The sequence below is a fragment of the Musa acuminata genome, chromosome BXJ1-4, assembly GCF_036884655.1.
Source record: "Musa acuminata AAA Group cultivar baxijiao chromosome BXJ1-4, Cavendish_Baxijiao_AAA, whole genome shotgun sequence".
In the NCBI taxonomy this organism is placed as follows: Eukaryota; Viridiplantae; Streptophyta; class Magnoliopsida; order Zingiberales; family Musaceae; genus Musa; species Musa acuminata.
This window is the reverse complement of record NC_088330.1, coordinates 5,808,306-5,829,137: the sequence shown is the minus strand read 5'-3', so window position 1 is coordinate 5,829,137 and position 20,832 is coordinate 5,808,306. Positions and strand designations below refer to the sequence as shown.

Below are 20,832 nucleotides of genomic sequence, written 5' to 3'. Positions count from 1 at the left end.
AGGGACCAAAATCCTCATGTATATATAGTTGTTCTCCCATCAAGAACATTTATCATCACCAAATCATAACGTTCAAGAATTAATTCAGATTTGTAACATTTGGACCATAATGAAAAACTTTAATAATATTAAATATTTAATTTAATAATAACGGTTTCATGTTTAAAGAATAAAAAACTGAAATCATTTAAACCATAATTAATGAAGAAATTCATGATAATCAATTATGAATCTTAATGATAACAAGTATATTATTATTAAATTAGATATTTAATAATAACGGTTACATTCTCCCACTTGGTCCATACGTCTATCTTAATAATTTGAATTAATTTTTCTTGAACAACTTTCTTAAGAAATAAATACACGAATCATAGCGATAAGTCCTCTAAAAGCGAGTATTATCATCCATGTATCACGATGTATTTAGTTTCTTAATCTTAATATGGTAATATTACTTAATGAATAAACCTTATGTTTATTCTTGGTCCAACAACAATATATTTTCTCAAAATAATATGCGCATGAATGAGAAAATTTCACAATATATATAAGAGTTTCAATATCATTACAAAGTGAAACCAAGTCCCATTTTCTCTACATGATCCTTGAATTTCAGAGGTGGCATGCCTTTAGTCAAAGGATCAGCAATCATCAATTCAGTGCTAATATGTTCAATGATCACTTTCTTTTCCTTTACACGTTCTCTTATGGCTAGATACTTAATGTCGATGTGTTTACTTCGACTTCCACTTTTATTGTTTTTAGCCATAAAGACAGCAGCTGAATTGTCACAGAAAATTCTTAATGGCCTAGAAATAGAATCCATGATTCTAAGCCCAAAAATGAAACTCTTAAGCTATACACCATGTGAAGTAGCCTCAAAGCAAGAGACAAACTCAGCTTCCATGGTAGAAGTAGCAGTCAAGGTCTGCTTAGCGCTTCTCCAAGAAATAGCTCCACCGGCCATCATAAAAATATATCCTGATGTTGATTTACGAGAATCAACACAACCGGCGAAGTCTGAATCTGAGTAACCAATCACATCCAGATTGTCTGTATGTCTATACATAAGCATGTAATCTTTGGTTCCTTGTAGATACCTCATCACTTTCTTTGCAGCTCTCCAGTGGTCCATACCTGGATTACTCTGATATCGACCTAGCATCCCCACAATAAATGCAATATCAGGTCTAGTACAGACCTGAGCATACATAAGGCTTCCTACGACAGAAGTATATGGGATGTTTTTCATTGATTCCCTTTCAAAATTGTTCTTTGGGCATTGGTTCAAATTGAACCTATCACCTTTCACAATGGGAGCAACACTTGGTGAACAATCCTTCATCCGAAATCTTTCTAAAAGTTTATCAATATAGGTTTCTTGTGATAGACCTAAAATGCCTCGAGGTCTATCTCTATAGATCTTAATGCCAATGACATAAGATGCTTCACCCATATCCTTCATGTCAAAATTTTTAGAAAGAAATTGTTTTACCTCATGCAGCAAATCCTTATCATTGGTTGCAAGCAAAATATCATCTACGTATAAAACAAGGAAACATATTTTACTCCCACTAACCTTCTGGTATATGCATTGATCCATGAGATTTTCAACAAATCTGAATGAAGAAATCACTTCATGAAATTTAAAATACCATTGGCGGGAGGCTTGTTTTAAGCCGTATATAGACTTCCTAAGCTTGCAAACCAAGTGCTCACCAACACTAGAGGAGAAACCTTCAGGTTGTTTCATATAAACCTCTTCCTCTAGATCTCCATTAAGAAATGCTGTTTTCACATCCATTTGTTGCAACTCAAGGTCAAAATGAGCAACTAATGCTAAAATAATACGCAGAGAATCTTTCTTAGATACAGGAGAAAATGTCTCCGTATAATCGATTCCCTCTTTTTGAGTAAATCCCTTTGCAACAAGTCTTGCCTTGTATCTCTCAATGTTGCCTAACGAATCTTTCTTAGTTTTAAAGACCCATTTGCAACCAATGGCCTTTGCTTCATTAGGCAACTCTACAAGATCCCAGACTCCATTGCTCATCATGGAATTCATCTCTTCTTTCATAGCATCATGCCACAAATTTGACTTTTTGCAACTCATGGCTTGTGAAAATGTTTCAGGATCATTTTTGGCTCCAATATTATAGTCAGATTCTTGTAGATATATAACATAATCACTAGGAATTGCTGATCTTTTGTTTCTAGTAGATCTTCTTAATGTTGTACCAATGGTTCCTTGAGGAACTTGTGGTTCAACTAGTTGTTCAGGAGCTTGTTGTAATTCCTGAACTGCTTGATCTATTAGAATACTATCAACAACTTGTGGAATTTCAATGATTGGTTGTTCAGCACTAGTTTGTACTTGAGGAGTGCTATGAACTATAACTAATCTATCATTTGATGTGGAAGGTTGAGATTCTATATGATCATGTGCTGAAACTATGTTCCTGAAATGATCGCTCCCACTAATCACATCATCCTCAAGAAATTTAGCGTTTCTTGATTCCACAATCCTAGTTGTGTGAGATGGACAATAGAACCTGTAACCTTTGGACTTTTCGGCATATCCAATGAAATACCCACTAACAGTCCTCGGGTCCAGTTTCTTCTCTTGTGGATTATATATCCTAACTTCAGACGGACATCCCCAAACGCGCATATATCGCAAACTCGGTTTCCAACCTTTCCATAATTCAAATGGTGTCTTTTGGACAGCCTTGGTTGGAACTCGGTTTAATATATACACAGCCGTCTTTAGTGCTTCAGTCCACAAATATTTAGGAAGATTGGAGTTGCTAAGCATACTCCGCACCATGTCTAATAATGTTCAGTTTCTTCTTTCTGCAACACCATTCTGGTCTGGAGAACCATGCATAGTGTATTGGGCAATAATCCCATGTTCTTGAAGAAACTTAGCAAAAGGACCAGGTGCTTGTCCATTTTCAGTATATCTACCATAATATTCTCCACCCCTATCTAATCTCACAATTTTAATTTGCTTACCACATTGGTTCTCAACTTCAGCCTTAAAGACTTTGAAGGCATCCAATGCTTCATTTTTATTATGAAGCAAATATATATACATATATCGTGAGTAATCATCTATAAAGGAGATGAAGTATTTCTGACCATGTATGTCCATGTCTGGACAACATATATCAGTATGAATTATTTCTAATAAGTTTGAACTCCTATTAGCACCCCTTTTAGACTTATTGGTCTGTTTTCCTTTAATACAGTCCACACAAGTCTTAAAATTAGTAAAATCAAGAGTACTAAGTACCCCATCTTTAACTAATCTTTTAATTCTCTCTATGGAGATATGTCCTAATCTCCGATGCCATAATATAGAGGAGTCCTCATTAATATTACACCTCTTAATGCCAGCGTGAACATGCATTGAACCTTGAGTATTATCATTTTGTAATAAAATACGGTAAAGACCGTCAGACAAAATACCATTCCCAACACAATCAGATTTATATAATAAACGAAATGATGTGTCTTTAAAATTAAAGGAATATCCAAATGGTACGAGTCTGGAAACAGAAATTAAGTTTCGTGAGAAACTTGGTACATAAAAGGTTTTTTCCAATTTTAAAACAAAACCACTACTTAAAGTTAAAATGCATGTTCCAATTGCTTCCACATGTGAGCCCATCTTATTTCCAGATAAGATGCTTTGCTCACTTCCCACTGGCTTCCTTAGGTTTTGCATACCCTGCAAAGAGTTTGCAATATGGATTGTTGATCCAGAGTCAATCCACCAGGTGTTAATATTAACATTGACCATATTAGATTCATAACATACATATGAGGTTGGTTTACCTTTCTTTTCAAGCCATTGTTGGAATTTCGTACATTCCTTCTTCATGTGTCCCTTTCTTTTACAAAAGAAACACCTTGCTTCTTTCTTGATATTAGCTTGGGGTGGTATTTTACCTTTTCCCTGCTGATAAGCTTTTTGATTGGCTTGATGTTTGTCAGTTTTGTTCTTCCCTCGAGTGGTTACCATCAATGCACTCTCACCCAATTCCATTACTAGCCTCTCTTCTTCTTGAACACACATGGTCATTAATTCATTAATTGACCATTTGTCCTTATGTGTATTGTATGAAATTTTAAAAGGGCTATATTGAGGTGGAAGGGTGTTCAGAATATAATGCACCAGGAAGGATTCTGACATATTAACCTCAAGTTTCTTAAGTTGAGCCACAATATCTCGCATTTGCATTATGTGCTCACGCACACCCTTTATGTTGGTGAGTCTAAGGGATGAAAATTTCATTATAAGGGTGCTTGCTAGTGCCTTATCCGAAGTGATGAATTGTTCATCGATAGCCTTTAGCAAGTCTCGGACATTTTTATGCTGGTCAACAGAACCACGTATGCCAGCAGTTATCTTAGTTTTGATAAACATCACGCTGAGCCGATTGGATCGCTCCCATCGCTCATATAACGCGATCTCAGTTAGAGTGCTGGTATCAGTGACTATAGGTGGTTCGTCTTTTCTAATAGCATAATCAATATCCATCCACCCTAAATGGAGGAGAACCCTCTCCTTCCATATCTTATAGTTATCACCACTAAGTTCGGGAATATCACATCGAATATCAGAGAAATTAACAGTTTGAGAAACTGCATAAAATCAAACATGCTTATGTCAAAATTTGAAGCTTAATAGACTAAATTACATGTTTTACCAACGTGAAACATGCCAAAAATATGAATCTCATGACATAAAAATTGCCTGTGGGCTAAATTCTTAATTCAAATAGATTCATATGGTCTTCATGATAAAACTATCAAATTATATTCCAATTCATAATCCCTGTGGGTAAATTATGAAAATAATATGATATTTTATCCTGATTAATTATATTAAATATAATAAAAGATCATGTGGGATAACAATTATTATACGAAATATAATCAATCACAATATGATATCTAATTACTTATGTGATCCTTATTTTAACTTTATATATAATTTTAATTAATTAAGGATGCTGTGGCTAATTCTTAATTAATTAAGATTATATGGATCACTAGACATTTTAAACATAAAAAATTTGCTCATAAACATATTTTAATATAACTAAATATGCATACATAATATGAGCATTTTACCGACTAAAAATGTTGAAAATGATATTTCCTCATGATTTTCAATAAAATATATCAATAAGTTTTCAAGAAGAAACCAAAATCAAATCATTTTCATGGCATAAAAATGTAAACTTTTTTTCATATCAAGGCAGAGGTCATTTGGCTCTGATACCAAATGTAAGAAATTTTGATGAAGCCAACTTGTGTTTCTAAATCATTGTAATAGAAACACAATAAACAAATGCGGAAACGAAATAGCGTACCTCCAGCCATTGTCGTCAAGAATTTCTGCAAAGGTTTCTTCTTGAACTTTGGTTCTTCTCGGCTCAGAACTCTCACTTTAGATGGTGTAGGAAAGCCTTTCGCTTCAAAGAGATGATTGAACCAAGGGACCAAAATCCTCATGTATATATAGTTGTTCTCCCATCAAGAACATTTATCATCACCAAATCATAACGTTCAAGAATTAATTCAGATTTGTAACGTTTGGACCATAATGAAAAATTTTAATAATATTAAATATTTAATTTAATAATAACGGTTTCATGTTTAAAGAATAAAAAACTGAAATCATTTAAACCATAATTAATGAAGAAATTCATGATAATCAATTATGAATCTTAATGATAACAAGTATATTATTATTAAATTAGATATTTAATAATAACGGTTACAGTTATTCCGTGAGATCTCAACTTGTTTACCATGCTCTGCCATCGAAAATAAGATTTAAAGAAAAGAATTTTGTTTGCTTTGTTCCGTTTCTTGGTTTCCTTGGATGTTTCCGTTGTCGCTTTTACTGTGACGAGTTCCTTTACCTTCCAACTGGTCTCGGCCTTGCTCGATTATGATTTCGCCTTTTCCTAACCTTTGGTGAAGCCTAGTTGGGAGCTCTAACCAGGCCTGGATGAGCCTTGGGTTTCCTGAGAAGCAGCGCGGATTATAGCCCCATGATGCTCCCTGCCGTGATGATGCTTGCTTGCTTTTGATCGGAGCCACCGAAGCCTCCATCAGCAACCAGCGCACAACTCCAAAAGGAGGGCAGTTGGGTGATCCCAACTTTCTCTCTATCCACTCATTTCGCCTCCACTTCTAGTCCTCGTCTTCCTCCCCTGCTCCACCCTCTGTTTTACTACTAAAGATCAAGTCTTGGGGTTCCTGGCGATGCCGCAGTTCCAGCAACCGGCTTGCTGGAGGCTGGAAGCCGGCGGGCAAGTCATGGACGTCGACACGGCCGTGAAAGATGGGATCTTGGGCGGCGGCGCGGTCATTAGCGGCCTCCTGGACGGCAAAGATGGGACCTTGGGCACCGCCAAGAAGCACGACCTCAAGGAGATGATCGAGGAGATGGACTCGGCGGCGGAGGCGAACGACGTGCCGATCGTGTTCATCTGCCCCATCTCACTGGAGCCGATGGTGGATCCCGTCACCCTGTGCACCGGCCAGACCTACGAGCGCGTCAACATCCTCAGGTGGTTCTCCACGGGCCGCCTCACCTGTCCCACCACCATGCAGGATCTCTGGGACGACACCGTCACCCCCAACCGCACTCTCCACCAACTGATCCACGCCTGGTTCTCGCAGCGCTACCTGCGTATGATGAAGCGATCCAAGGACGTGGAGGGCCGCGCCAGAGAGCTCGTCCAATGCCTCGAGAAGGTCAAGGGAGAGGCGCGAGTACAGACTCTGAAAGAACTGCACAAGATCGTTGCCGCCCACCCCTCCTTCGAAAAGCCTGTGATCGATTCCGGCGTCCTCGGCATTTTATCTTCTCTTCTAGGCCCTTTCACCTCCCATGCCGTCGGCTCCGAGGTGATCGCCGTTCTTGTCAATCTCAACCTTGATTCAGAAGCAATGACTGACTTGATGCAACCTGCGAAGATCTCACTCGTCGTAGACATGCTGAACGAGGGAACAACCAAGACGAAGATACAATGCGCGAGGTTCATCGAAGTGTTGATGGGTGCGGAGAGTTTCCGATTCGAGATCGTCTCAAGTCTGAGCCTTTTAGTGGGGCTGGTAAGGATGGTGAAGGATAAACGAGAACCCGACGGGGTTTCAGCAGGTCTTAGCTTGCTAAAGACCATTTGCTCCCACGACCAAGTCCGCAGCTCGATCGTGAGCATCAGAGCAGTCGCGCAGCTTGTCGAGCGACTGCCAGACCTGAGCCCAAACAGCTTGGAATCGGCATTACAAATCTTGGATGATCTCGCTGCCATCCCTGATGGTCGATCAGCATTGAAGGATTGCCCCCAAACCATTCCCAACACAGTGAGGCCTCTGATGAAGGTGTCCGAGGCTTGTACTCGACATGCGTTGTCGATACTATGGGCGGTGTGTAAGCTTGCTCCCGAGGAATTTGTTTATCTTGCAGTAGAGGCTGGCCTGGCAACAAGGCTGTTGCTTGTGATACAGAGCGATTGCCCTCCGGAGCTAAAGAAACAAGCATCCGATTTGCTGAAGCTCTGTAGTCTCAATTACACTGCCACCCTTTTCATTTCCAAGTGCAAGCTAACGAGGACGATGCAGTGACGTGAGGATCTGCTGCTGCACTACTCCATTAGCGGACTGGCCTTAATGTTATGCACTTGGATTGAGATAAGATGGTAATGGCCTTACAATATGCATTCATCCTCCATATATGAAGAATAATCCGTTTTTGATGTAATTATTTATGGATGAGGAAAGAAATCTATAAGAGTAATTTTGTTTCTGTGTTGGTACCTGTTCATGTTACAGACACAGGTTCACTGGTTGATCAATGACAATCTAACTTGGTTGTCAGATTTCTAAGCTCTTTTATATCTTTTGAATAAAGACCAATTCCCGGTAGAGGCAATGGTTGAGGTGAGCAACCCGAGAAGAGGCATCTGGAACGAAGGAAAGCTTGTAAGTTCCAGGGTTTACTTTATTGAGCCGAGGAAAGGGAAGAGGTTTACTGCTGCTTGGAGTTGCTTCCTTCCTTGTGGGGTGGGGGAGTGGTGATGACCATTGACCAGGGCAGTGATCAAGACGCCACTTTGCTGCCAAAGGTCATTTCTTCGATGCTCCCCATGTTCACCTTCATTTAGCAGCGTCATGATTCCACATGAATCGTCCACATTTTACTCTCCTTACGCTATGCACATTGTCTTCCGTATGCTTTCATGTTCTGAAACGCATCATCCCCTTTCTTGGGACGGATTAATTATTGCTCTTCGGTGTGTTTCTCATTGAGCTGTGATGATTGGAATTCGCTTCCGTCTCCGAACGACTTATTCGTGCCGCAGAGTCGTGATCAGTGACTTGGATAAAAGGAAATTTATAGACATCAGATAAAATCCCAATGCTAACCTTAATATTTATAAAAGAATCAAACCCAATATTTATTTATATAAACAAACCTTAATTCTACATTTAAGGTTGCATCGTGTTCACATTTAGGGAAACATCTATACAAGGTTGCATCGTGTTCGATTGGCCGATTGCGAGAAACCCAACGGATGGTGAAGCTGTTCCTTACACATACCGACGATACAGTAATCCCACACACACCATCCTACATCTTATAACTCTTAAACAGATCTTTAACTGGTGCACCATAAAGTGCGGCTTAAAATTACCTTCCTAAGCTAATATGATCTTTTATTGGTGGATTTGTTGGGCCCAGATGGACTTCAAGCCCGTGAAACTTGAATCAGGCCCAAGAAACGTCCAATTAAACTCGCTAATAGCCGAAGGTTAAGTAAGGTGGTGGAGAAAGGTCGGCCATGCTGTCCTTGCGAGGGATATAGATGTCAAATTGTAACCTAAGAAAAGAGATGGGAAGAGGCAGCTGAAGTTGAAATTTATACGCTGAAGCAGCGGCTGCGAATAGCGATTGGTTTCCGACAAAATCCAAGATTACGCCCTCGTTTCGTTTCTGGTGGTCGAACCGATGCTGCTCTTGAGCCAAGCGCCCAACGGAGCTCTCTCCGCCAGGAGATGCCCCTCTTCCTCCTCCTCCGCCGTCTCCTCCTCCCTCAGCCCCTTCTCCAAGACCGACCCCTCTCTCTTCTCCAAATCCCGCCCTCGCTTCCCCTCCCGGAACCCTAGGAGGCCGCGCCCACTGTCCCTCTCCGCGCCCGCCGTCGACCCGGGCCGCTCCGCCCGCCCCCTCTCCTCCCCGCCAGCTGCCGTTCAGGAGGACGAGATCGTCTCCGTCGGCGACGACGGCGTTCCCCTCGAAGGCGTCATCCAGTTCGAGAAGCCTGGGGGTTCCTCGAAGCTCCTTACTTGGGCGTAAGTTTCTCCAATTGCGATCGCATTCGGACCCCCTTGATTGGGTGAGATGGTGGATTGATGCGTTTGTTGTGGGTTTCAGGCAGGTGGGTCTTCTCGCGGGCGGAGACGTCTTGTGCCTTCTCATTTTCTCGGCGGTAGGCAGGTTCAGCCACGGGTTGCCTGTTTTTGATTTCGAGACACTGCGGACGGCTGACCCTTTTATTGCTGGTTAGCAAGTCGCCATCTTTGTTTGTTTTCGCGATGCGTTTGGGTGCCTTTTGCGAGGGTCTCTCAATTATGCTTTGGCAGGGTGGGTTTTGAGCGCCTACTTTCTTGGAGGTTACGGGGATGACGGTAGAGGAGTGAATGGTTCCATGAAAGCTGTTCTCGCAGCTGTCAAGTCTTGGGCGATTGGCATTCCGGTGAGTACTAATCTTAAATCTTGATGTGGATTAGATTCTACCTTTGGACGATTGCTAATTATTACCAAAAAACGTGACAATGGTAATTCAGCTTTGAATTAGTTAATCCTCTCAGAATTTGGAACATCAATCATGAGATTCACTTGTAGGCCCAAGACCAATTGTTAATAATTGAAATCATTTCATATAAGATGCATCTGTTTCTTCATGTTCTTTCGTCATTGTTTTTGGTATCTTTTCTCCAATAAGATGCATCTCTAATCGACCCTTCATAAATGTTGAATACCATTTATATGGGCTTACTGATATGTTATAATTGGCAGTTAGGACTGGTAATCAGGTCTGCAACATCAGGTCATGTTCCGCCAACTCCGTTCATGTTGATAACTATGGGAAGTACTGGGATCTTGTTGATAGCATGGAGGGCTTTGGTTTGCAATCTTCTTCCGAGTAACAGAAACAAGCAGAACGATGTCTATAAACGTGGAAGCGCATTCGAACTTTTTGAGGTACTGAATATATTTTTATCATTAAGGTTTTGTTTCGTAAGCTGCTTAAGAAACAAACTATAATTTACAATACCTTAGGTTCAGTTATTGGTTATTGCTCTTTTGGATAAAAAGGACGTACTCAGTGCACGAGGCTCCCGCTAATGCGGGGTTTGGAGAAGGTCAATGTGCATGTATTGGTTACTGCTCTTGTGTGCAATTAATTTTTGTTGGTATGTGTATGTCAACACCCAAGCCAGTTCTGGCCATAAAAGATGAATGCTAATAAAAATATTTTGAAAGTTTCTGCATGATTCCTCAGATATAATATGGTTCTAAAGGTTAATGGATTAGAATGTTGGCATTGTTTTTGTCTAGGATGATTATTAGAGTGGACTGTGAACATTAATTCATGTGTATTATTATATTCAGAATAGGTCTGCAAACGATGCAATAATATGTAGCAACATAGTTAAGACAGGTTCTTAACTGATATTCTTGACAAAGTGGTTATTCATTGAGTTTCGATATGTTTAGCAGAAGTAGTCTATTTAGTATATGATTTTTTTTTATAAAACGGGTTGTTAGGTGAGTTGAGATGATTAATATCATAGGCATTCAACACTGTAGGAATATGCAATAGTCCTTTTACACATTAGCATTTGTATCAATTCATTGAGGTGTCTCTGCCCAGCGCTATGAATTTTGCTGTAGAGCTAAGGATTCATTCAATTGTTTCTGTCCTTCTATTTTTCTGAAAATTTGTCATTCTATCAGTAGCAATGTTCAATCTTTTTTCAAGCACTTTTGATGTGACGGATCCGTCCTCATTGGCTATATACATATGAGGACATGTTACTCATGTGCTAGTTCTACCCTTTTTTTTTTTTTGGTAAATGTCATTCTCTGAACATAGTGCAAATGACATATACTTTGTCGTCATCTTGTACCATGTTACTCGAAGTTCTACTGTGCTCTTTGAGCTTCCTCTCAATTGTATGTCTATCAGTTGTTTGCAAAATTTAGCTTCATAAACGTTTGGTATTTAGAATATCTTATAATTGGACTAATTGTATTGTCCAAATGATGAAAGAAAAATATACTGTTTATTAATTTTTTTTGCTTTTCATGCTAAATTATGTTGCATTAGCTTGAAACTCCTATGCATTTTTCTAGTGGTGTGTGTCCTTTCATGAATTCTGTGATACTTATATGATCATATGTGAACATTGCCGTTGGTGTCCTGTGGGTTATTTTCAGGCAAATCTTGATCTCAGCTACTATATGCTGACAATGTTCAATATGTATGTCTATATATTTGACTTAAAAGTTTCTTATTCTAGTATTTTAGCACCGCTGACAATAAGCATGTCATGTGACATATGTGGAACCTGGGCATTTGGCATTTACCTTCTACGTTATCTGTTCACTTGAAAGTAGAATAGCTATTCTTGGAGTAGATATAGCAAAGAGTTGACCGTGGGAGGCTTGCTACTCTTTGTGACACCTCATCACTACTGGGGATTTCATATTCCCCTTTTGTCTGCTGTTCTTTCTGAATTACTTATTGGTTAAGCACCAAAGAGCACTTGGGTGAGATAGTAAACAAAGCCCTTCAATGATTCTTCAGTGAGCTACCATATATTCATCGGCGAGATGTCCTTTTTTTTTTTTGTGTAAAGCAAATCACCCTTTCAGACACTCTATTGCTCAATATGTGCACCCTTGTTTTTTTTTATCAAATACACATTTACTCTTTATATGCATAGTATATCTTCTCATATAATTGTAAGGTTGTTTTTTGCAACTTGGGAGACCCCGATTCGAGTCACAAAAATAACCTCTCTATATTTAGAGGTATGGCCACAAACATTGACCTTTCTAAATCTCGGATTAGCCAGAGTTTCATGCACTAAATATACTATGCACAAATATTCATAGAGATGCATGTGTCTATATAATGTGATAGTCCAAAGACTTGTGGAGACAGGTGCAGGTGCTTAGGTGGCCACGTGCAAGAACAAAAAGTAATTTTATTCAACTTATTATATGCTTTGGCTTGAAATGTTATAAATAAATATGTATGTGCTGTATCACATGTAGCTTTCTAATGAAGATGAATGATGGTCTTGTTCAACTTTAAGTCTATCCTTAAATTCTTATTTTGTTGGTGTGACATGTAAATTCTTTTTTTTGCAGTTACTGACATCATTGGTTCGTAGATGGTGATTTGAGCGTGAACTCAAGAATGATGGTCTTCTTCTACTACTACTCATCTTAATGTCAATTGTGTTAACATGTATATCATGTGGCAGTAATGTGTACCAAACGCAAGGTAGTAATTAATGTAATACCTGGCTTTTTCTGGTGGCATTTTGACAGCGTGCAATATGATTTTAGTCCACATTTCGAGAGTCTACAAATTAGCTCATGTATGTTTGTAGCGGTCGTTTTATTGTATATATTTGTATTTTTTAGAAGCTTCTTGTGCTATAGTATGTATTTGAATCCAATAATTTATTTTTTCTGTGGTATATGATGGGAAAATCTAGGGAATTTTTTTTTGTTTGTATGAATGAACGAAAAGGGGCCAATTGCCCCAATAAAAGTCTTTTTTGGGCTTTTTCTAGGAAGTCCCTATTTTCAGAATTACTAACAGCACCCTTTATTTGCTAACCAGTTATTCGTTTTCTTATTCTCTTCATATGGATTGGTCCATGAATTGATCTAGCTATAATGTATTTATGTTATATTATAATTTTGTAATAAGATTAAAAAAATATTGTAATATAATAATTTTGTCATATTATAATAATTTTTGGTATTACTAAAAACAATAACATTCTTATACTACATTAAAATGTTTTCTAAGTGTTACCGAAAATATTATAACATAGTGTAAAAATATTTTAAAGCAGTATAAATACATTATAATATAATATTTTTAATATTATTTTCTTGGTAGTACTGAAAACATTTTGACAGATTCATCTTGGATCGATCCATACAAAAAGAGAAGGAAAGAAAGGGTCTCAAATTAAGGATATTTAGGACGCTAGAGGTAATTGATCATAAAAAGCTTTTGGGCTTTTATCAAATGATGTTTCTAAATTTAATTTTTAATAAGAGACATCATTTTCTAAAAATCTCAACAATGCCTTTCAACCAAGCTATTTCGAGTCAAGATTTATATAAGCCAATGCGGTTTGACATGGGTGACTCGGATCGAATCACTTTGAATCAAGTTAAGTTCTATTGTAACGGGTCTAACTTTGTCAAATCTATTGGGTATAACATAAGTATAACACAAGTATAACTCGAGTGTAATGAATGTATTTTTATTAAACTAATTTAAATTTTTCTAGAACTATCAGTATATTATTGTAAGATATTTAGTATTTTTTTATTATTTTAGGGTGAATAAATTTTCATTTATGATATTTTTGGGTTGAATCAATTGAATGTAATCTATTAAACTTTTATTAAATCTATCCGATCTTCTTTAGAACTACTAGAGTGACACCATAATATGTTTAGTTTCAAATTTTTTATTTTTTATAAATTCAGAATGATTAATTTTTGAAATAAGATTTTTTGGATTGAATCTGTGATTGAGTGTAACTATTTAAAATTTCACCAAGCCTATTTAAAATTCTCCTGAACTACTAGAGCGAGATCCTAATATGTTTATTATTATTTTTTTTTATTTTTTTTTATGAATTTAAGATAATTAATTTTTTTAATAGAATATTTTTGTGTTGAATCTATATCAAAGCGTAACTCTTTGAATTTTAAACAAACATATCCTTTTTTTTTTTAACTACGGTGAGATACTAATATATTTATTATTATTTTTATTTTATGTAAATTTAGAATGATTAATTTTTGAAATAGGATATTTTTGTGTTCTTCGAGTGTAACTCTTTGAATTTTCACCGAATTTATCAAGCTTTTTTGAGGCTACTAGAATAAGATTTTAATATATTTATTATCATGTTTTCTTGTATGAATTTAAGATGCTTAATTTTTAAAACTAAGATATTTTTGTATTGAATGCGTGATTAAGTATAACTCTATTGTAACTCTTTAAATTTTAAATTTTCATCAAACCTATCTAAACTTCTCTGGAACTATAAAGTGAGATGTTAATATATTTATTATTTTTTATATTTATATAAATTTAGGATGATTAATTTTTAAAATAAAAATATTTTATATTATTGAAGTTGTGATCGAGCATAACTAAGATGTAATTCAAGTTAATTTTCATTAAACTAATCCGATCCTCTTCAAAACTAGTAGCACTTAATTCTAAGATATTTTGTATTTTTTATTTTATAAAAAATATTTTGATCTGAAAAAAATATCTTCGTTAAAAACCAAATATGAGGGCTCCATTTGGTAAAACCACATTATTAGGATTTTGTATAATTTATCAAATAAAAAAGATACTATTATAAAATTTTATAAATGTGAATTTTCTGAGAGAAGAAAAAAAAAAGTTTTGTTGAAAATTCGCCCAATCAAAATAACTCCATTAGATAGAACCATGAGAATGATAGATAATGATAGATATGGCTGTAAGTAGTGGATAGTTTACGATCATCAGCGAACAACAATGTTATCCCTCCTACATTGGGCCATAGGTTGTGTCTGCACTTTGGTACTTCCACCTTTGCAGTTAATGCTTGACCATCATAAAAAGTTGACACACTTAATCAAAGTAAATAATTCGTACTCATTGGAAGAGACTTGAGTTCTTGGCCCTATCACAACTCTACCCTTGCTTTCTTCTGAAGGCAGCTCTTACAACGAGGCACATACTGGAGGAGTTAGGGAGCTCTTTTTGTTTCGTGCAGAGATTGGCACTAAATACATGGAGGTGATCGAAGCTTTCTTTTGAGGTGGCTCCCATTAACTTCTCTACCTCTGAGGCCTCCTTTAGCAGCTGGGCTCAGTTTCTTTAGAGATGGCAGAGCCTTTCACTCCCTTTACCCTCTCCACTTTCTTCTTCTTCTACTACTACTACGACGACGACGACGACGACGACGACTACTACTACTACTGCGACCACTTCTTCTTCTTCTTCTTCCAGAGTCAATGGCTGCTGTAGGTAGAGTTATCATCTTAGCGATCATTCTGGTATCTGTCATCTCCATGCATACGACTTCTGCTCGAGAGAGTGCGCTGTTGCCGTCTACCCAGCAGCAGCCAGTGCTCGTCTCTCCTCCTCTCAATGGTACAGTGGAGGAGAAGAGGATGGTCCCGACTGGTTCAAACCGCCTCCACAACAGGTAGTAGACATGCATGTGGGGGCTGGCTGCCTACAGGTGAATGAATGCTTGTTAGATGGTGCAATATAGGAAGACATCATCTTGGCTTTCTTTATATCTTCTCTCATAACAAAAAAAATAAGCAGATCAAGATTGTGTTTCTTGTCAGACGCTTGCTGTTCTCGGAGCTATTCTATTTGATTGGATATTATGTGGCTGCTTAGTGGTCACACATACACAACATTGTGTCGTTGCTCTATTTATGGAGATATTTTAGATACCACCATATGTTAATGTGGAATGAAGCTTCGAGCAGGACTTCTTTGGTGCTCATATCCTTCCTTTGAGCAAATATTATGTCATTTCCTTCGATGCTTAGTTTGTTTAGAGTCATCGAGGTATAATAATATTGTAACATCATTCCTTGAACTGACAATGAGACTTGACATGATATTATTATATGGAATGATGGAAGGCACAGAGTGCATGCGCTGATGAATTTAAGTTGTTTTGGCTACTGGGACTCAAAGAGTGTTGATGTTTTGTGTCTCGTGTGGGGGGCGCATGAGAACTCATTATGAAGCGGGAAGGACGCAGCTTTTGCCTCGTCCATGCTTTTATTTGGATGCCTTTGTAAGCATCGATGGTTTCACGAGAGCACACAAGTGTGAATGATTACAGTCGCAAATGGCCGGAAATTGACGAAGCATTCATATCTAATGGCGGAAGGAAGAACGTATCTCAAGCATTTGTTCACTGGTTTCTTGCAGACCAACCAACCTTTGACTACACTGATATTTGCATTCTTATTGTTGCATCATTCATCAGAGAGTACAAAGTTTGGACAGATTGGCCATCTAATACGTACAAAGATTATAAAGCCACAGACAGCCATCTTGATAAGGAAATATATTTAGTATTAAATCATTATATGGGTTCGAGATATGTTTAGTTGCTTACCTAAACCATACACAATCCATGGAAGCCCAATAACCACAAACGCTGCTCGGCCAACTCTCCATCAAGTTCGCTGCACTAAATGCAGGATGTTGATAGATCTCAAGACATGCCATGGATGATTACAGATAACTATCTCCTGGTACAATGATTTCACAGCTAACAAAAGGTAATAGATTTGCATGGTTTAGCTGTTCGTTGCCTGTAAATATGACACGACAGACAACCATGGCATGACTTTTAGTTGGCCAGATCTAAAACATATCTGATTGTCTTCGGTAAGATGATCTATGCAAAAACACATAGATACTTTTGGAATGGCACAAGAAACACACAAGTTGGATGAGCAAATGAGAAAAGTATTGGCTCCCATACCTTACTGAAGCAAACCAAGAAAGATCACATGGATGTTGCTTGCACTGGAATTAAAACTCAATCAACAGCACCTTCACTTTTACCTACAATCACTCTGCAGCTTCCTCTTTGCCACTCTCTTCTACTTTGCTCTGGATTTCCTTCAAACCGGAGAGACCATCTCGCTTGTCTTTTTTTTCCCCTGCGGCCGTGCTATGCAAGTAATCCTTGGATTGTTGGAGCAGGACCTTCTTGTGATCATCTTTGATTGCAGTTGTTTTAGAGCTCTCTTCTGATTCTTCTGGTCTGGCAGTTTTATTTGACTTCTGTATCATTATTGTGTTCTCTGTCTCGTCCTCTTTCCATGGAGTTTGCAAATTAGCAGTAGAATTTATACCTTGAAGTGGATGTAAGCTGGTTTGATTTACATTCGATGTTGTCTGGTTTTCTTGAGCTTTCGTCCAATCTTCAGATACTGCAGTATGATTCTTATGGGCTTTGATTTGATTCTTTGGCAAATCTATTGATCTGACCCCCAATTCTATTTGGCTGACAGACTCATTTGCTGCATATGTCTGTGGTTTTGTTTGATTGTCAATGTGATCTACAATTCCTAAATCAGTTTGCTCTTCCATGTTTTCATCAGCTTCACCAGTGGTACTCGAAGAATTCCACTTGTCTACCTTCGTCTGTTCTGTTTTCTGGAGAACATCTGCAGTTGTAGCATCCTCAATGTTAGGGAGAGTCGAATTGTCCTCATGAATGACACTCGAATTAGTTCCTTTAAATGAATCTAACAGTTCAGTTTCAGATTCGGGTTCCTGAACTTGAACGACATGATGATCAACAGCACTAGAAGCATCATCAGCTCTGAAGCTTCTTTCTCGTGCCTGCTGAGTTAGTTCTTCGTGTTTTATGTCTTGGCTACTATAATGGACCACTTCACTGGACGCGTCATCACCTTTGAAGCTTTTCTCTCGGGCCTCACGAGACCGCTCATCGTGTTCTCGATCCTCAAAGGCGCCCACTTCGCGAGGAGTGTTTTCAGCTCTCACCTTATCTCGCCCATCCGTCCTGTGGTTCTCGGCACCTTCTTCATGCTCGGTATCTTGTTCTGTGACTTCAGCATCTTCTTTCACTTTGGCATCGACCACAGAATCTGCGTTGCCTGTGCTAGGGAGGAGGTCCTTCCTGCCAAACCTCGTGATATCGGACTGCCCTTCATCGAAGCTTTCCGCATAGGCCTTCCTCCGAGCATGAGAGTGATTCATCTGGTATAGCAGCCAGACACAAACAGCAACAAAAATGCAAATCTGGAGAGCATTCTTTGCCCTGAACTCCCCTTTCCGTCTATGGTTCCTACTGGATACCTGCCTCAGCATGGTGGTTCTCCTAAATAACCAAACACAGTCTTCTCCCCAAGTCGTAATAGTTTTCCCCTTGTCCTATATAGCAAGTCTATTCCTCTAGCACAACAAAGCCACCTAAAACCAGTGCCTGTCCACAGGAAGAGGCAAATAATCTCATGAAGCAATCCCTACCAGCTGATTTCACTGCACAGTAGTAGGGTGTAGATGGTGAGATGATGCTAATCACAAACATAACATGTTCCTTTCTTTCCAAGAACACAAACATAACATGTTCACAGCACAGAGAGAGGATAAAACTAAACAGTTGGATAATTTCTGATGCAAAAGGAGCCTGCTAAGACTAGAAGCTGATGATCGCACACAAAAAAGAAAAAGGGAAAAAATGGCATACAACTGTAGTAGAAGAGAAAGAGAAAATAAAACCCGAATCCTATTATTCATCCACCAAAGCACAGAAGAACCAGAAACAGAGCCTGGGTAAAGACTAACGCACATCAAAAACTGAGGAAAGCTTCACAAGGGAGCAAGGAGCACAACATACCTGAAGGAGTTCTTTCTTTTTGCCCACGGCCCGTTGATGGAGGGGGACGAAGACGACAACGCAGACGAGGGAGAGAGAGAGAGATGATTTTACCGAGGCCTCCCGTGGTCAAAGATTGGATGATGCGTTCCTAGAAGCAACCATAGCTGCAGGAACAGTCTCCACCTAATTCCTTGGTCAGAGCTGTGGGTGCAGCTGGAATCAGGTTCAACACGCTCAACAGTGGACCTGATCTTCTCTGAGGTGCCTTGATCGAAAGAGATCACGGCCGGTGATTGCTTCTTCAAATCGAACTCAATCCATCTGTTCTTTCGATTAGAAGCACCCCGGCGTTGTCCTCCCACAATTACATCGACGCAACAAGCGATTGGAGAGGACTTTTCCTAATTTCGTTGTCTCTATATTTATTTCGACGATGAGTCTTGCAAACGAGGATGAGCAGCCTTCCGACCATAGAACCTGACACACTTGGAGCACTCACATGACAACACAAAGTCAACGGATCCTTTTCCCTTTTGGGTAAACATACCTTTCGCACGGACTCATCATACAGTGTCCCAAATTATGACTCTCATATTAATTTTGCAGCCGATCAAGAAAACGAGGAGCTGATCATGGTCAACCCAATCAACGTGAATGTTCACGAGACATGGGTTCAGATTGGATCAGACGCGTTGAGATCAGACCACGAAATCAGCCACACCAACTCCAAAGAAAAAAAAAGCTCTGTTCTCGAGGTTGTAGGCCGTGTCGTGTTAATATTTGTTGCCGTCGTCGTCGTCGTCGTCGTCGTCCATGAAGCTAATTCTACTGTTTATACTTGATGCTTCCTGTTTGACGGGGTAATAGCAAAGAATGAAAATAAACTCTATGTTCATGAAATAAATTTATATATTAAAAATATTTCGCATCCTTTGCACTAATATAAATCTTATTGGGGTATAATTCACCTGATTAATATATGTAGCGTAGGTGACCGAATTTGTGGGATCAGGCAGCATCCTTGGATTAGCCGGAAATTAATTGGTGCTCGGCTGCATCGCCTGGTCCATGGTAGTGAGGCCCGCGTGAGGAATCCACCTTGTTGAGTGGAAATGTCAGGTAGGCATGGTGGGGGCGACCATGTCGAACGTTACGTTCCATCAACCAACAAAACTCAAGCGTGCTGGTATTCTTAAACGTGCTTCGTTGCTGTCCAATGACAAATGAGTATATGGACGTCTACTCAGCACGTGATGTGTCCAAAGTAACAAAAAAAATTAAAAATTTGACGGAGACTATCCATTAGCCGTCTGATGTTGTTGATAATGATCCAAGAGTAGAATGTTAGAGATGGTTAGAAGTTATCTTATCATAAAATATTTTATTTTTATAATTAGTTAAAAAATTATATTCGAACATAATGAAAGAGGATTATTTTTGACCATTTGCACATAGTTATAGAGATCGGGTTGGAAAACTTCTCCTAACATCGGGTTTCATAGGAGCAATACCTCGAGAGCCCAATATTTTCATCCTGAAAGGCCCTTTTTAGATGGCCTTTCACCCTGTTTGGTATGGACATCCTCGGATTCTTTCGTGGTTTCTCATCATTGGAATTAACTATTTTATAAAGTAGGTGAAGATTGAGACATTGGTGCTAATCATCAAGAAGTAAGTTGAGGGGTTCATATGGAAGAATACCATCACCAGCTTTGAAATTCTGAGAGCCATCATCAACAATAATATGAAGTTTAAGAAGTTTTGTCAATCCTATGGAGTTCATCTAAAGTTTAGCTCAATAGCTCATCCTTAGACCAATAGTCTTACTAAGGTCACCAACCTAGTCATTCTCGAAAGGTTAAAAGAAGCGAGTCATTGGAGTAAAAGGTACTTAGGAGGATGAGTTTCCAAATATCTTATGGGCTTCCAGATAATATCAAAGATCAAGTCGCGAGAATCGCCATTCAGCTTAGCCTTTGGTATTGAAGTTGTCTTACAACTCGAGATAGTCTTTCCAATACCTAATGTTGAGAATTTTGACAAGAAAATCTTTAAAAAGGACTTGGAGCTAGACTTAAC

General features: G+C 38.6%; 3 protein-coding genes across 4 annotated transcripts; 2 read left to right on the top strand and 1 right to left on the bottom strand.

Annotated features, from left to right (window-relative positions):
- Positions 1-5,892: 5,892 nt before the first annotated feature.
- On the top strand, positions 5,893-8,227 carry LOC135643665 (U-box domain-containing protein 75-like). Its single transcript, XM_065160929.1, has 2 exons — positions 5,893-6,936; positions 7,006-8,227. The coding sequence occupies exons 1-2, from the start codon at positions 6,289-6,291 to the stop codon at positions 7,654-7,656; spliced, it is 1,299 nt and encodes a 432-aa protein (XP_065017001.1). The 5' UTR covers positions 5,893-6,288; the 3' UTR covers positions 7,657-8,227.
- A 714-nt stretch (positions 8,228-8,941) lies between these two features.
- LOC103980853 (uncharacterized) lies at positions 8,942-12,810 on the top strand. Its single transcript, XM_009397375.3, has 5 exons — positions 8,942-9,384; positions 9,467-9,594; positions 9,676-9,788; positions 10,112-10,297; positions 12,476-12,810. The coding sequence occupies exons 1-5, from the start codon at positions 9,041-9,043 to the stop codon at positions 12,503-12,505; spliced, it is 801 nt and encodes a 266-aa protein (XP_009395650.1). The 5' UTR covers positions 8,942-9,040; the 3' UTR covers positions 12,506-12,810.
- Positions 12,811-16,564: 3,754 nt separating this feature from the next.
- Positions 16,565-19,088, bottom strand: LOC103980852 (uncharacterized). 2 transcript variants are annotated; one of them, XM_009397373.3, is made up of 2 exons: positions 18,772-19,088; positions 16,565-18,413 (listed from the first exon to the last, which is right to left on the bottom strand). In XM_009397373.3, the coding sequence occupies exon 2, from the start codon at positions 18,240-18,242 to the stop codon at positions 16,971-16,973; it is 1,272 nt and encodes a 423-aa protein (XP_009395648.2). In that variant the 5' UTR covers positions 18,243-18,413; positions 18,772-19,088; the 3' UTR covers positions 16,565-16,970. The 2 variants fall into 2 exon arrangements, with proteins under 2 accessions (XP_009395648.2, XP_009395649.2); XM_009397374.3 differs by having other exon boundaries at positions 16,565-18,357.
- Between the last annotated feature and the right edge of the window lie 1,744 nt (positions 19,089-20,832).